We start from the raw sequence: 17,500 nt of genomic DNA, 5'->3' as shown, positions 1-17,500 counted from the left end.
ATGGAGTGGGGCGGAAAATGTATACTTCATCCTTTCCAATAACTGTGTATATAATAAGCTAACTATTGAAACTAATAAGAATATATTTAGAGGTGGTTTTGACCTTGATATAACCATATATACTGTATGTGTCAAGGAGTAAAGCTGGGGAGCCTGTGAAGCTTTCTATGTTATCACAGACTACCAGAGAGGTTGCATAACCATTCACCATGTGTGTTTGATACCATTCCTCATTCCATTCCATGCATTACAATGAGCCCGTCCTCTGGTTTCTGCCTCCACTGATCATCAGCAATAGGCCAAGGCTTTTGTTTACTCTACAATGTGTTGGCCATTTATTTGACAGCCATGTCCCTTGGCACTACAACGGTGCGCTGTGTAGGACAAACGAGGATGACACTACATTCCTCCTGGCATTCCACCCCATTGTCTGACATCAGTTGAGTTTCCCCCGGGAGAAAATAAAGTTCATTCTATCGGGACCACTGAGGCAAAAGTTATGTGACAGTTATCTCCTCACAAACACTTCCAAAGCCCGAATGATCAAATCAAGTCCCAAACAGACCATCATAAAGTCCCCCATTTCTATTTAAACTTGCTGCCACTCCTGCCAGTCCAGAGACTATGGACAATTATTTTCACAGTAGCTACACACCACAAGTCACTCAGAACGATTCACGTATGAAAAGGAAAGATTACAAAGGAACATAATCCAATGTCATCTCGCAGTTATGTGTCCGTAGTAAAAAAAAATCTATAGGGTCTCCATGTGGACGTGACAAGGGGATACACGCTGTTGAACTCGCACTTGCATCACGCACAAACACGCCCTTTTGCTTAGTTTCCAGGTACCGGATTGGACGGCGGTACCGGAAAAACCTCCTCGGTGTCCATGTGACACGTCGGTCGTATAAATAGTGTGAGCGACGCGCCACTGATGCAGCCCTAGTGTTTTTAGAGGGAAAATGTATCGTCTTCGCACACAGTCTTTCTCCAGGATCGCTTTCAACTCCTTTTTGTCTACTGTGCCACGGGAAGATTTTCATTTTATTAGACAATACAATAAAAACTGGTCTTGTATTGGCTGATTTTTGTTGACTTTTTGTAATTTAGCTGCACCAAAATGCCAAGGTCCAAGAAGAGGAGTACCAGGGGTAAGCCCAGCCGCCAGCGAAACCGGTTGTTTTGGCCTAGCTATGTTTTGGGCGACGTGACTTGTGGGGGTTGTAGTTCTCCGCGTGGTGACAATGTATTGAGACCAATAACAGGTTATGTCAGATAGGACTACAAAATGCGGAATGTCTTGGCCTATGTTTATGGTTGATCTGGCTAGCTAACAACGTAGCTGTCATCGGACAAAGGACTCTCGCCATCTGAAAAACATCAAACTTAACGCGCAATCAATGCAATTTACTCGCGATTCGAAATATGTTTTATTTCGGTATCAAAGACAAATGCTCCGACAAGTTTATATGTCCCTATAGCTGGCTTTCTAGTATATGGGCGTATTTTAGCTACGCTAGTTTGCTACATGTATCTCTTCTCTGCTCGATACATTTGTTACTCCACCCTACTATTGTCATAAATCGCCACTTTTCGTACCACACTGGTTCGGCTAAAACCTTTTCTAGATACCTAAGCGAGGGTTTTTGAGGACACGGGGGTTCAGTTGGCAAGATGGCAAATCGTGCGAAGTCGGTGGCTGACCTCAACCAACGGTTATATAAGTGAATACCATTTACGACCTACACACAATGCATTCGCCGTAGACATTTGAGTAGCTACTAGGATATTATTCAGCCATATTTGCATCCACGCAAGTAAAGCCATTTGCATGTGTCGTGGTTCTCAAATGAGGCGGTGTCTGCCAGTTCCCTGGAATCAGCTGTTGGAGGAAACTATGGGCTGCCACGTCAACATCACGTTTTCCAGTCAGGGTGGCCCTCCCCTAGTAACCAGACAGGCGGTCCAGACTGGAACAGCCTTATCACAATCACACCAGCTGCATTTGAGTCCTGTCACTTGCCAGCTACTCTTGTTGTGTTTGCACGATCAGCAGAATGCCACGGTGCCCTTGAAGTTGAGGACAGAACACACATTTCCCCTAAGGTTACATGCAAACACTGCAAAGAATGTGAAAGATTAGGTCTCTCATGCCACACCTCAGGAATCCCCTGCCCCAGAGTCTTGCATGCAATGGAAACTAGTTATATCTGTTGCATTTTTATTGTACATAAGATGTAAATCTAAGTGTGTGTGTTTCAGGGGGGCAGCATGGAGCTGTGCTGCCTTTCAGCGATGAGGATGCTTCCATCGAGACCCTCAGCCACTGCAGCAGTTTCAGCGACGCCACCAGTGCGGCAGATGAAGGTTTGTGTCTGTCTGTGTCATTAAGCGAGGAAGCCAAGTGGATAGGCAGCGATAAGGAAATGCTTCCTGTTCTGATGAACTTGTGAAGATGTAGCTTAATTAATGTCATACAGCATTTCTAGTCCATTTAAAGCTCCAAGCAGTTCTGCCTACAAAGGGAGTGGTGAGAGTGTGTTTTCCCTCATGGTGTATGTTCTGTTTCATTAACTGCCACCAGGAGGGGAGTCATCTGAGGACGTGGCCCTGGAGGATTTCACGTACAAGCTGAAGGGTTTGGTCGACAACACGGTGGATAAGAGGCGAGTCTAGTCTGTACCACTGCTCTTTAGACACACACACACGCACCACAGGGCCAGCCCCGAACCATACCGTGCTACCTCTGCTACGGTTTCTTTTCAGTCTGTCCTTGCTGTTCGTCCACGCTGTCAGAGCAACTGCGTTGGATGCGGAAACAAGGCCAGCACCACTCTGCTCCCGGGAGGGGCTGTATTGTGTTCAGGGTACAGGGGCCTGAAAACTAATCTGCCTCGGACGCATCTGAGCCACCTGTATCCGTTTTCAATGGCAGTGGAAACAGTGGAGGTAGACACCTGAGGACTGGCTCGTTGTAATGCACGGAGCGGAATGAGGGAGGGATTTGTCGTTCCGTTCCACGCGTTGCAACGAGACCCGTCCTCGGATCTCTCCCTCCTTCACAAACCTCCCCTGAGTGGAAACTGGATCACACAGAGTTGACGTCACGTTACCTGAGATGTTACCTGTTGAATAATGATGAACACCAGACAAAGGACAACCAGACAACCTTTGACACGATGTCGTTGTTGCGCTCAAGCTAACCCTGCTTGTTCTTAATGACACACAGTACAGTTGTAGCATGTTCGGTACGGCTTCTGAACTTGTTTTATGGACATATTCTACGCACGTTATACAATGTTAGCCTTTTAACCTTTTGTCTCATTCGTAACTTTCATAACTCATTCGTATGCGTGGGATAATCTTTTGGGAGATATTCAGTGCAGGGTTTTTTTTGTAGCTGTTTTGAAGTATGGATACTAAAACCATGATTTGATTTCCCACATGTTTACAGTGCCAAGACCAGACAGGGTGCCCTGGACGGACTTAAGACTGCCATGGCAACCAAGATCCTGTATGACTTCATTGAGGAGAGGAGGATGACCATCACCGACAGCATCGAGCGCTGTCTCAAGAAAGGTAAATAGATCCGAGCCTTTTAATTTGACTGCAATTCTATCCTTGGGCCCCGTGACGCTCTTTCGCGTGAGTGAACTCCAGTGAACTCTGTCAATGATTGTGTGGAGCAGGGCATCGTAGAGGGGGAAGCACTGGTATTCTCTATGCAGTGGATTATTAGAGTGGTAGAAAATTGGGTATTATCTGTCCCCTTATCTGTCATATTGTTGTCTCTCTCTCTCTCTCTCTCTCTCCCTCTCTCTCTCCCTCTCTCTCTCTCTCTCCCCCTCCCTCTCTCTCTCTCTCTCCCTCTCTCTCTCTCTCTCTCTCCCCCCCCCCCCCCCTCCCAGGTAAAGGAGAGGAGCAGCGTGCAGCAGCGTCTCTGGCCTGTCTGCTGTGTATCCAGCTGGGCTCGGGCATCGAGAGCGAGGAGGTGTTCAAGACCCTCAAACCCGTCTTCAAGAACATTCTGTCTGATGGATCCGCCAACATCCAAGCCAGACAAGCTGTGAGTGACTGGGAGCTGCCCTCATCGTCGTTGTTGTTGTTGTTGGGACGGACACACACATTATGAAGTAGTCTTCTTTTTTCCTTTTTTTTCTTTTTTCACTGATAAGTCTTTGTTCTTGTGTTTCAGTGTGCAACAAGTTTGGGCCTGTGCACTCTGGTTGCGGAGGATGACATCTTGGTATGTAGCTGTGTTTGGTTTTCCTCATGCTTTGCTGGGTTTATTATGTTTGGATCGGTGGTTCAACAAGTATACGTTTGAAGGCATGTCGAAATGCTACCTGTGATGCTTCCCTAGGGCGTCATTTGGCATTATTGCGGTATAACTTGGCTACTTAAATATATAATGTACTTGAAAGCTGAAAGCTACAAGACAAAGCTACACTTTGAATGGCAGCGTAGCCTAGCCTCCCACGGCAGCCAGACGGATCACTCAATCACTCCTTTGTTGTTTTTGTTCTCTTCCCCAGGACGTGTACGCCACCATGGAGACCTTCGAGAGCCTGTTCATGCGTTCCTACGTGAAGGAGGATGGGAGTCGTCCTGCCCTGAACCCCCAGACCAGCCTGCTCCACACCAACGCCCTGCTCTCCTGGGCTCTACTCCTCACCATCTGTACCGGCAGCCAGGTCAAAGCCATCCTACACAAGTACGTCTCCTCCTCAATTCTAATTGGATTTCTCACGTACGTCGCATACAGCCGTAATAGATGCTAGCTGAAATGCTTTGGGGTCTCGCTCCTCGATCTACAACAGTCAACAAATCAACAATATAATATAGCAGTTATAAAACAGTGACAACAGTGACACGTTTTTTTTTTCTCTCTTTCCAGGCACCTGTCTAAACTGCCCAGGTTGTTAGAGAGCGATGACGTCAACATGAGGATCGCGGCGGGGGAGACCATCGCCCTGCTGTTTGAGCTGGCCAGAGATATGGACCCTGTGAGTCCATCATACAGCTCCTCGGCTTGTGCTGTGCTGCTGTAGAATTGTGATGTGCTGGTCAGGGCCGGGGGGGGGTCAACTCCATTTAAATTCAGTCAGTGTACGACCTCGATTTGAATTCCCGAATCGGAAAGTGACATTTTTTTTTTTTTACCGTTGTTGAATTTTGATTTCACTTCACTTCCTGTGTCTCGACTGAATAGTAATGGAATTGACTCCAAGTGGTACCGGCAGAGAGTGCTCCTATTGTAATACTTCATTAATAATGACACTGACACGGTCTCTTCTGACACTGGCACCATTGTCTCTGTCTCTCCCTCTCCCTCTCTCTCTCTCCTTCTCTCTCTCTCTCCTCTCCCCCCTCTCTCTGGTCAGGAGTTTGAGTGTGATGACTGGGAGCCACTGTGTGACACGCTGAGCTCCTTGGCCACAGACTGTAACAAGCACAGAGCCAAGACTGACAAGAGGAAGCAGAGATCCGTGTTCAGAGACGTGCTCAAGGCTGTAGAGGTGAGTGGTCGAGGTCTTCTCTCCCCTGTCTTGGGGGGGTCCGTTCCTAGGTCACTGACTGGGGGTGGGGGGGGGATTGGACTCTTGGCAAAAACTGTGTGATGGTAGAATTGCTCTTTAGAAAGATGGTCTGGGCCAAGATCTGTGATTGGTTGAACAGCTGCCAAAAAAACTGTGGTCCTAGAATCAGCGCATCGCAATCCAATATGTTGGTTTCCCAGACGCAGATTAAGCCATGTCAGTGGGCTAGATTACACCCTCAATAGAGACAGTGATGTGTAGAAAAGCCTGAAAAGTCAACCCATCTTCTAACCTCTCTTCCCTCCCCCCCCTCTCTCTCTCTCTCTCTCTCTCTCTCTCTCTCCCCGTCTGTTGATGATCAGGAGGGAGACTTCCAGACAGAGACCATTCGTTTCGGTACAGAGCGTATGACCATAGACAGCTGGGTGAGGAAGAGGACCTATGATGCCTTCAGGGAGTTTGTGGGCTCTGGGATGAACTACCATCTCCAGGTGGGAACTCCCTACGCCTGGAACACCGCATGAATCTTTACTGATGATATGGATCATTTGATATGGATTGAAATGAGAATCCGACATGATTTGATGCATTTAAGATGAACTTGATCCATGTTAGAATGCATTGAGGCATTTTATGATGCATTTGAGAACATCTTTTTTATTTTTTTATTTTTTTTATTTTTTTTTTTATTTAGAAGTATCTGGTATGCATATGAACAGCTGTAACATATCTGTCATTATCAAAGCTGGGGTTTACACCCCAATTCAGTCCTGGGGTTTAGTGATGTTGCTGTTGTCTGTATTGGTAGAATAGCTTGTTTGATGCTCGATTTCTCTCTTCCAGGCTAATGAGTTCATCCGCGATGTGTTTGAGTTGGGACCACCAATGCTGATTGATTCGGCCACACTGAAGTCAATGAAGACCTCCCGCTTCGAAAGGGTATTTTACCTTCTTTTTATAGATTATATTTGTAGTTTTTATGGCCAGTACAATCAAGTACAAGTTTCAAGTACATCTCTTACTCAAATAGATTTGTGATATATGTTTGATGGTCTTTTTCAGAAGGTTGGTTGAGTGATCAGATCTGTCTCTTAATTTCTTGACATGAAACCAAATTTCATGAATAGTAATCATTGTCAGGCGCTTAATGGCGTTGCACACTAATGCACAGACCACATAATAATAATAATAATAATAACATAATAATCACAAGGTTCCTGGTTGAATTCCGATCCTTGACATATCTTGTCATGTCATCCCTCCTCTCTCTCACCCATCCTTCCTGTCAATCTCTACTGTCTCTATCCCAATAAAGCAGAAATGCCCTAAAAAAATATAATATATATAATATTTATATAATAATAAATAATCATAATCACTTGTCTCGTTCTGTCTCCCAGCACCTCTACAATGCTGCTGCGTTCAAAGCCCGGACCAAGGCCAGGAGCAAGTTCCGTGACAAGAGGGTGGACGTTGGGGAGTTTTAAATGTTGTGTGTCCAACCTGCTCTTCTTGATTTCCCAACACAGCTAACTATTTTGAGTTGTATCACTATCGTTAGTAACCATTTTAATTTATCCAATTGTTAAGTCATTGGTGATGTAAATATGAAAAAAAATCATGTATCTGCTTTGAATATTTGTATCCCCTTAATGTTGTCGTGACATTGGTATTTGCGTCCCTTTATAACACTGTTGTGACATTATTGTTTGTGTCTAACATTTGTGATATTGATATTATTATTAGTAGTAGTAGTAATAAGTTGCACTACCTAGTTGACCAATGGATGTGGTATTCCTTGAATCTTGGTATATTCCTGTTTTAGTGTGGGTTTATTGGGGGAAGTAATAAACAGCATTAAATACTAAGTAAACGTGTCTTCAGTGGAAGTGTACTCTTGCACCTGTGTCTACAGACAACATGGTTATTGTTTATCATAAGTCGGAAGGTCACATGCTAGGTGAGCTGAGGTGGTTCATGTTACATAATAGCTTTTGACACCCTTGATAAGTCATAGGCCTATCGACCGCAATGTTGTCTATTTTAAGTCCCAAAGGCAGATAAGCGGGGTGAGTGTGTGTGTGTGTGGTGTGTAGGGTTTGTGGGAAAGTTTAAAACCTATTCTTACTGAATGTCCGAGTACAAAATGTACTCATGCACCTGGTATTCCCTGGTCCTGACAGGGTTAATGTGTATCATGTCATGTTCTGCTGGCAGACACCAGGTGATAAAGCTAATCTATCCCCACTCTCAGTCCACTACTAAGTATGTGAAAGGAATGAGTAAATTAATGAATACGTTATTGATAGAACATTCCGGTTGGGGCTCAGATGATGAATGGATAGCTGGGGGAGAGTGAATTACTTAATCAATGAATACACCGATAAACGGCATGGCAGAAGGCAGTCAACAACAGCCTGACATTAGACTACTGTGTCGGTTAATTTACGGCTCTTTCCTCACCCGTTCCTGGAAGCTACCGCACATTCTGCTGAAGAGAAATACTGAGCCTGTTGCCTTGGAGACTGTGTTACACTGACATCATGCAGTTGAGAAGGCCTGCAGTTCCTGTTTGCCTCTCCAGACTTTAACACGGTTCCTCCAGGGACTTCTTAATGTGCCCCGCTACTTATCATTCACGATGTTTAAAAGACGTACGATGACAAATCTCTTGTGTGCAACGACGACGATCTCTTGTGGTTTCGGGTATCGTATCTGTGTGCCTGCATAATTGCCTCTTGTGGGATGAATAAAGAGATATTGAAAAGGATTCGTTTGAAAATGAGAGGATCCCTGAATCACGAACCAGCCAGCCCCCCCCCCTCCTTACCTCCTACTTATGTCGATCTGAGAGAATTGGGAAGGTGTAAGCGGCAAGTACTTACTCCATCTTGCCTTCTGATTGGCGAGGGGGGAAGTTTCACCATATTGCTTACACCTATCCAAGACTCTAGGGGTTGAGGTGTTGGAATGGAGGAACCAGATCTGCAGCATAATAACATGCAAAGTGCATACTTGATGTTCTTTCCCACGAGTATGATTCAATAGTGCTCTTTTTATAGAGCCGTAAAAATAGACCGCTGCCGCAATTCACCACATGATAAAGGTAGCTGTTGGGGAGTGAATGTTGAGTGAGAGGGTTTGGTCTTTGGAGAGACTGAATGTTTAGTTTGTTTGATATGTCGAAGTATGTTCGTCTTTGTATATGAAGAATATTAAAAAAAGACAATTACAAAAGAAGTTTTGACCACAACACTGTACTACAATCTACAGCCCCAAACCTGCAGCGATAAAAAACAAAACAAGGCCTATCACTTCCACTGTGCCAGGAACAGTGGTAGTGCAGTGTAGAACTGATACATTTTTCATGCCCACTTTGTACCTTGGGCCCTGATCCTCATGTGAAGTTTTGGCGGGCGGGCAGATAGGCCTATTTGGGAATCTGATCCCCTGCTGTCTCTCTGCGGCCAAGTTTAGTGAAGATAAATGGATCGTGAAGCAAAGGAAGGAAGATACACACACACGCGCACACACAGACACAGACACACACACACACACACACAGACACACACACACACACACACACACACACAATGCTGAGACTGATACAAAGGCGCTGTATCCCTCTGGCTTACTGAGGTATTAGACATACATACATTCAGTTTACTGAGAGCTTGGAACTTGGAAATCCCTTCTCTTCTTGTGAACAGCACTGGACACATTTGGAGCGCAGAGTTACGTAAACACTCACATAAACTGGTGAGTACAGCAAGAGAATGGCAATGACTAACTTCCAGAAAACAACCCTGAGCGAGGCTGGTAATATTGTAGATCCTGAATTATTTGCATGTCAATGGAATTAACACTTAACAGCCCTAAACAACACCATGACCAGTGATTCTTAAAAGTGGAAAAGAAGAGTCATTTTAGACAAGATGGCTGAACGGTCTCTAAGACTATCCTGCACTGTGTCACGTTATGAAGCACCGTTCGTGTGTGTCCTCGGAACTCTGAAATGTCAGACTTGAAAACTTGTCGTGCAAAGACGGTACCTGAGTTTCCCACTCGGAGAGAGCTGCATTTAGAGCTAGTGGTAATGAAGGTGCTAATGGAAATAGTCATCAGCTCTGCTCTGCTGAACCCTTAATGTGTGGATGCGGGAGAGAGAGAGAGAGAGAGAGAGAGAGAGAAAGGGGGGAAGAAGGACTGGCTGAGGCAAATGGCACGCTGTAAAAAGCTCTGAGCTGTCATTTCTCTGGCTCTCATGGATGAAGACAAGGGCACAGCTGTCTGTCAGACAAATGGGGAGAGAAGGGCGGATGGATGGGCGTGGAGGCTGGGGGGCTGGGGGGCTGGAGGGCTGGGGGGCTGGGGGGCTGGAGGGCTGGAGGGAGGGCAGTGCCAGACTATAACACTGTCACTCTTCCCCATAGTTCTGACAGGGCATGCCAGCTGAAGACCCTTGTGTGACCCAAACCTATCACATGCCTCCAGAGCCATGGGAACTGCCCCAGCCCTAGCCCTAGCCCTAGCCCTAGCCCTAGCCCTAGCCCTAGCCCCTGCCCCAGCCCCAGCCCTAGCCCCAACCCTAGCCCCAGGCCCAGCCCTGTCCCATTTCTGACTGGCCAATGGGTCACCCTAAAGCCAGGGACTTTGACTCAAGGACTAACAATACTATAATTCTACCTATGTCTAACCATTCTTGATTTATGTGTTTCTGGTGCTGTCGTGTGTTATAAAATAGTTTTGTGAGTGTCTATAGGTTCAGAGAGTTGCTTGGGTTTGTTGCATGGCATTGCAGAGTTAAACTTATCCAATCAAGACTATTCAGTCAAACCGTATTGTACCGTACACGCACCAGAGGACACCTTTCCTTCCTACACAAGATGCCGCTGACGTCAGAGACGATGACTGAGATAGCTCTCGACCTGGACTGCTTCGACGAGGACCGCAAACTGTACACGGCAGAGTCGCTGAATAACCTCCACAAGATGAATGTGTGTGCGGACCCCAAGGACCTCCTCACAGGTGGGTGTTGCTGTCGATGACTCATCATGTGTGTGTTTTATTGAGGTGGAGAGGTCGTACCTGGAGGAGATCAGTCTTGAAGTACGGTAGAGTGACATAAAAGGAAGAGGCAGAGGCGGGAATTGAACCCTGACCTCATGATTGAACCCCTGATGTCATTCACAAGCGTTGGCAGGTTATTCATGTGTGTCGAGCGGTGAGCTGGAACCATTCAACACACACACGCACGCACGCACGCACGCACGCACACACACATTCAACGCAATGGGCACAGTGACTCACTTTAACACGGCACATCTCTTCAACAGCTCCGTCATGTGAGCGCCTATTTCTGCGTCAATAGACCCACACTCTGCGCTACCGAAGGACAATCTGTCTGGGATACAGAGTATTGAATCTGAGGAATGTTGATGAACACATTCCATCAGACCGTACGATGACGCAACACCTTCTGTTTGCCTCATTCTTCATTGTGTTCTTTCTCCACACTCTATTGACCAGACTTAATGGCTCCCTCTGTTCGACTGAGCTGTTTAATTTCGCTGCACGTCCATGTGAGGAACAGACCAGGGAGTTAGTTTCTGGGTGAAATTGAATGGATAACATTATCCCTTATATAACAAAAAAAATAAGTTGCTGTATCACTAGCAAGGAATGCATTGTCACTCCAAATGACAGCATGTCTGATGTCTGGGGTTAATGCATCGGTTGAGGGACAGTGGGGAGGGACAGAACTGTAAGCTAGTCATTTCCATAGCTGATTAGCTCTCTCAGGGTAATTGTGGCAGCTGTGTGGTGTGTCAGAGCTTAACACCAGGGCCTATTGCCAAGCCTCAGAGCAGGTGTGACAGCCACTACCTCCCCCACACTCACTCACACACACACACACACACACACACGCACGGACACGCACGCGCACGCACGCACACACACGCACATACACACACACGCACACACTCACTCACACACACATGCGCACGGACGGACACGCACACGCACGCACACACACACGCACATGCACACACACGCACGCACACACACGCACACACACGCACACACACGCACACACACGCACACACACACACACACGCACACACACACACTCCAGATGGATGATAATCAGGTAAATGTACATTTCTTCCACTTCCACGGTGCAGACGTCTCCATAGCAGCTGTCGCCGCAGCTCTCAGTATAGATCAGCAAGTCACTGTGAAAGGCCTGATGTTGGTTGCTAGTGAATCACCCCCGCCTCCCACCAACCCCCTCACCCCCGGGCCCCTCCCCCCTGCACCGCCCCCGCCCCCCCCCCCACCCTCCACCTTCACTCTAGGCTCCAGAGACAGCCACTCGTATCACAGTGAAAAATGTATGTCGAGATTAGCAGCACTTTGTCACAGAGCGCTCCAGGCATTTCCTTCAGATGCTCGGGGGCCCTTGCTGTTGAGCTGACAAAATGGCTGCCCCCCCTGATAAATGTAAACATACTGGGAGAGCCATGCATCGCTTTCCCCTTCCCCCAGGTGACTGGAGGAAGCACATACACTGAAACCTTTCTATAATCATGATGACTAGAGCCTCTAAATCAGATAGTACAGCAAGCTGAGCCCTACTGCTGAAGGGTGGCATAAAACAAGATGACAGTATGTCTGATGTGCTTAGTGCATACGGTGAGTCAATGCATGCACTGAAACCTCTCTATAATTTGGATGACTAAAGCCTTTAAATCAGACACCTCAGGAAGCTACTTCAGGAGTTCTACTGCTGAACTGTGGCATAAAACAAAACAACAGCAATAACAAAAAAAAAAAAAACATTTCACTTCCCATCATCCGTCTCTTTCTCTCTCTGCAGCGGTGGCTGCCGTCCCTGGGGACTCTGGGAAATTGGCCACCTGTTCGAGTGTGACGTCCGCTGTGGTATAATTAGCTGGCTGTATGTGCGGCTGTGGCCTGGAAGCTTCCGTTGTGGTGACAAGGCACAAAGGAGGTGTGGGAGGCTGGGGAGGTGTCAGGAACACAAACGGGCAGGCGGGGTTTACGTTGGCGTAGCAACAACCTGATGATCCTCCCGTAATGTTGTCTTATTATCGACCCTGCAAGATGGCCGACTCCCATCTTCTTTTACAGGGAGAGACGTGATCCGTTCTCACCAGTTAATGTGTTTTGACTTCCAACTGGAGATGCTGCTTGACCTGTCAACAGGGATTAGACAGTATACATACTGTAGGGTACATGTTGTGCATAGATGATGTAATTGTGTGTGCATTCATGTCTCACTCAGATATTCATTCAGTGTGTGTGTGTGTGTGTGTGTGTGTGTGTGTGTGTGTGTGTGTGTGTGTGTGTGTGTGTGTGTGTGTGTGTGCATGTGTGTGGATGCGTGCGTGTGTGTGTGTATGCATGCATGCATGTGTGTGTGTGTGTGTGTGTGTGTGTGTGTGTATGTTTACTTCCTCTGGTGTGAGGAGTGTATATCTTCTAATAAGGTAAACAGGCATCTCATTTCCCCCCAGGAGCCTTGGTTATCCTTGAGATGGTTTTCCTAGAAACATGATTTCCATGTCCTTGGTCATGTTGTTATATCTGAACCTTCATGGTTATCTCACGCACCAGATGTCCTTGCCTGTCATCAACATTCTCCATAATGTGGTAGTTCAGTCAGGCTCATGTGTCCAGTAGAGGCCCTCCTAACTCCTGTTCCTCTGGTTGGCATCAGCACAGCTCCTGAGCTCCAAGACCACAGCCTCCCCAGGTGAGAAGGAGAGGAAGACTCTGACACACGACAACCCTAAAGCAGGTAAATAGCGAATCTTTCCATCTATTCTCACTCCTTTAGATCTTTAAGGCTGACCAACGGATCTTTCCAAATGGTACTGCGAACATACAACATGACATATCACATTCCAAAGGATGATGCTGATCAATGTTCTTTCTGCCCTGTAGGAAAATAAAAAGCGTTTTCTTATTGTCAGTATGACCTTTGACCTTGCAGGACGCCTGCCTGTTGTGATTCAGCGGTTGGTGAGTGCAGATGGAGGTGTTCCTGTCTACAGCCAGGGAGAGGAGAGCGGGAAAACCCCAGTCACCTCAGACCTCACACTCCCTCGCTCCAGAGCCAAACTCCTCCTCCTCCTCTTCATCCTCCTGGCTGTGGTGCTGCTGCTGATCCTGGCGCTGTCCACTTACGCTGTCTACCTGATGGGTAACCGAGAAGTATCTTTGTCTGTCTGTCTGTCTGTCTGTCTGTCTGTCTGTCTGTCTGTCTGTCTGTCTGTCTACGTTTCCATCCATCCATCCATCCCTCCCTCCCTCCCTCCCTCCCTCCCTCCCTCCATCCATCCAACTATCTGAAGTAGAATGTTGATGTTGTGTCCCCAGCTGAGACCACGGCGAGGGTGAGTGAGCTGACGGGGGTCGGTGGAGAGGTGGAGAGGTCGTACCTGGAGGAGATCCGGCAGTGGAAGACACTGCTGCAGCACTTCCTGGATCACAACCAAGGGCAAAGGTCATACTGAGGGCTTACCAGGATGAGGAAGACTTCCCCTTGAGGTTTCCTTCTCAGGAGAGTGTGATTCAGCTACAGCAGAAGGCATAATGATAGCACGCTTGCAATGGAGCTATTCAGACTAACATGGAGAGGTGGGGGCGGGGGGGGGGGGGGGGGGCAGAGAGAGATAGATAGAGAGAGAGAGAGAGAGAGAGAGAGCAGTGTTTGAAGTCTGTGTGGTGTCTAGGGTCTCCTTCATCTGAACACTCAACAGAGCTTACACAGATCAGATAATTAACCCCCCAATTCACTCCTCTGGTTGGGTCCCCATTGTCTCTCCTCTGCCCCTCTCCACCTCTTCAATTCCTCGCCTCCTTTTCGAAACACATGAGAAGAGAACGTCTGAGGGGAGGAACCGCGGGTCCTCGATGCGTTTGGAGAAGGAAGTGATGAGGAAGGATGGGAGGATTAGAGGAGAGACTGTAGGGACGCAGCAAGTGTCTCATCCCCTTCTTCTCCCGCTCACATCTCCAGCAAGAGAGGAGGAGGAGGAGGAGGAGGAGGAGGAGAGGCGGGTGATTTCATAGAGAGCATTGCACCCGTCAAACAAAGAAACAGACAGTTCATGTACGAGTCATCTGTGTGAATGTGTGTCACACTGTCGGGGGTGTTTTGTTATGTAACTGTCATGAATTTGACCATCTACACGAGAGGAGCTGTACTATACATGATCTTGTTCTAGTTCTCTGATACCTGCTTGGTACTGAACCGGCTTTTGAAAAGGTTCAGATCATGCGCTGAGTGTTCACTGTTAGTTTATTTGTATTATTTGTTTGCATTAAGATTTGATAATTGAAAGCTTAAGTTATGACAAGCAGAGGAATGCATTTCTATTTTCCACCAGCAGGTGGCAGATATTCACCACTAAACAGAGTGGCGTGTCTTGTCTTTTACTTACATTTACATTTAAGGCATTTTAGACATTTAGCAGATCTTTTTTTTATTCATCTTTCTAATGTGATGTAATTTATGACTTTGCAATCAAAGTGTCCTGGGGATATTTCTGTGTTCCAAGTCTGGTCCTGCACTAAATCATATCTTCAATAGAAAATCTCAATTGAAGATGCTTTTTAGTCCATGATTAGGCTGAATCTGTCTGGGAAACTGTTTTGGTGTCTACATTATGTCCATTACAAGCATTACTGCAATATACTGTGTGTTGTCTCTACTGAGTGTATTAGTCTATAATAATAATAATAATAATAATAATATAATAATAATAATAATAATAATAACAATAATACATTTATTTTGTGCTTTTCTCAGGACTCAAATACACTTCACATCCATGGAGAATCAATAATAATAAAAATAAATGAAACAATACAAAACAAAAAGCACAGACAGCTAAAATAGTCAAGTACTGAAAGGCAAAGGTTGGGGGAAGGTACGAGACCTAAAAAGATGGGTTTGGAGGGAACGTTTGAAGGAGGAGAGTGTGTCAGGTTCCTTGATGTGCTTCGGGAGTGTGTTTCAAAGGGTAGGAGCTACAGTAGAGAATATATTCAACACACATCTACACCTCTATTCTATACTTTCTCCGAAATGATTATTGTTTGCTCTGAAAAAAAAACAAGAAATATTTCATTTTCCACTGAGAGATCAAATCACAAAATTGACCAATAAAATATCCATTGAATTTCACCGAGGTCCATTTTTCCAAACCCACAGCCCTCGGTCTATACATCATTCTGTGTAAACCTGACACCATATGGAATGTATTTTCTGGACCTGAAATAGAGTCAAGTGGTACACATTTGTCATGCTGGGCACAGATCCTGTGTAGCTCCTACTCTGTGTGACTCATACATACAGTACACACACACACACACACACACACACACACACACACACACACACACACACACACACACACACACACACAACCATACGCACACCAGTGTTAATTTCGTCAACGAAATGAATAACGAAAACATTTGTCAAACACCTATTTTTCTGTGGCAAAAGACGCGACGATAACTGACTACATAGACCCAGAAAAAACGATAACCATCTTTTTTTTTTAATCATTTTTGGAGAGAGGTGTTATTTGCTTGGTCCAATCAAAAGCATGCATGCGAGCAGAATTGTAAGACTTTCTCATTGCAACGTGGCAATGTTTTTATTGCTGGAAAATGAGTATCACGCACAGGTCATTTTCCATGTCATGACCACTCTTCCCAACAAACTTTCTCCAACCCAGCCAAAAGCCATCATGGATGCAGACAAGCACGGCTTGCTATCGGCAGAGTCATGCTGATTCAAACAAGACCGATCGCAACGTTTTGCATTGTTTAGGCCTACTGCCCTTTACATGCCATGTGATTTTTAATCTGCCGCAGAGTAATTATTCCACTAATTTGGCTGTTGGGAAGAGAAGTGATAGGATGTTATGCAGAAAAATATGGCAGTCGAACAAGATGTATGTTTGCACACATGGAAGTCAGTGGTTAATGTTTACTATGGTTTGATGAGGCATACGAGGATAATGAAGTTGACGTACATTCAGGCAGGCCATGTGAAATCGAACGGGCCAGCTGGCCACCAGGTGACGGACAGCTGATCTCACGTATGCAAAACAACATGGAATGTTCATGGGACCAGGCTTAAAAGAGCTGGAGTTATGCAACGCGCCACCATGGTGAAACAGTGTTTTCGCCACTGGCTATGTGAGTTTCATTTGTTGGTCGTCCCACCTGCCGCCCCAACTTCCACCCACACGGCCCCTCTGTGTTTACGTACCAATGGGGCGGGTGGTTGACAAGTTGTGGGCTCCACCGCCTTCTAATATTGTATTTTATGTTGTTTAACTTCAGGCGGGGAGCTATGTCGGAGCGGAGCCATCCAATTACCCAGACTTAATGTATTACTATTTTTTATTAAACATATTAAACCAACGTAAGTGTCCTGACAAAATGACTCAAATGAAACAAGTTTTACTCAAACAGCTCATAGTTTTCGTCATTTTGGGCGAGACTAAATCATTTTTCAAATGAGAAAAATAGGGCGAGAATGTAAGGCTATTTTAGTCACAATGACTATGAGTAGACGAAATCCAAAAAAGGATGCCAAAATGAACACTGACGCACACACACGCACACGCACACACACACACACACACATACACACACACACACACACACACACACACACACACACAACCCCCCCCACTATAAGCCTTCCTCCCCTCTCACTCAGGAGGCCAGTGACACACACAGACCCACTGTGACTGACAACTGTTAGTGTGCGGCAGCCAGATAGGGAAGAGACCAGAGTGCAGGAGAACACACCTGTGAGTGAGGAGCCCCGTCTCTGCTGTGTCTTTACTCTGGTACACACACACACACACACACACACACACACACACACACACACACACACA

At 46.2% G+C, this 17,500-nt stretch overlaps 1 protein-coding gene across 1 annotated transcript; it reads left to right on the top strand.

Annotated features, from left to right (window-relative positions):
- Positions 1–951: 951 nt before the first annotated feature.
- Positions 952–7,410, top strand: ifrd1 (interferon-related developmental regulator 1). The gene is made up of 12 exons (XM_083692063.1): positions 952–1,154; positions 2,266–2,370; positions 2,588–2,669; positions 3,458–3,582; positions 3,912–4,069; positions 4,199–4,249; positions 4,539–4,717; positions 4,901–5,009; positions 5,388–5,522; positions 5,906–6,034; positions 6,387–6,482; positions 6,944–7,410. The coding sequence occupies exons 1-12, from the start codon at positions 1,124–1,126 to the stop codon at positions 7,028–7,030; spliced, it is 1,287 nt and encodes a 428-aa protein (XP_083548189.1). The 5' UTR covers positions 952–1,123; the 3' UTR covers positions 7,031–7,410.
- Positions 7,411–17,500: the final 10,090 nt, after the last annotated feature.

The sequence above is a fragment of the Argentina silus genome (genome assembly GCF_951799395.1).
Source record: "Argentina silus genome assembly, chromosome: 20".
NCBI classification, from domain to species: domain Eukaryota; kingdom Metazoa; phylum Chordata; class Actinopteri; order Argentiniformes; family Argentinidae; genus Argentina; species Argentina silus.
Note: the sequence above shows the minus strand (reverse complement) of the source record. Positions and strands in the feature narration are given on the sequence as shown.

What these genes read in the sequence shown, in the direction of transcription:
- ifrd1 (XM_083692063.1), top strand. Translation starts at nt 1,124, where the DNA reads ATGCCAAGGTCCAAGAAGAGGAGTACCAGGG. An exon ending in GACAACACGGTGGATAAGAG is followed by an intron (nt 2,670 to 3,457) that starts GCGAGTCTAGTC and finishes ACATGTTTACAG; the next exon opens with TGCCAAGACCAGACAGGGTG. An exon ending in TGGCCAGAGATATGGACCCT is followed by an intron (nt 5,010 to 5,387) that starts GTGAGTCCATCA and finishes CTCTCTGGTCAG; the next exon opens with GAGTTTGAGTGTGATGACTG.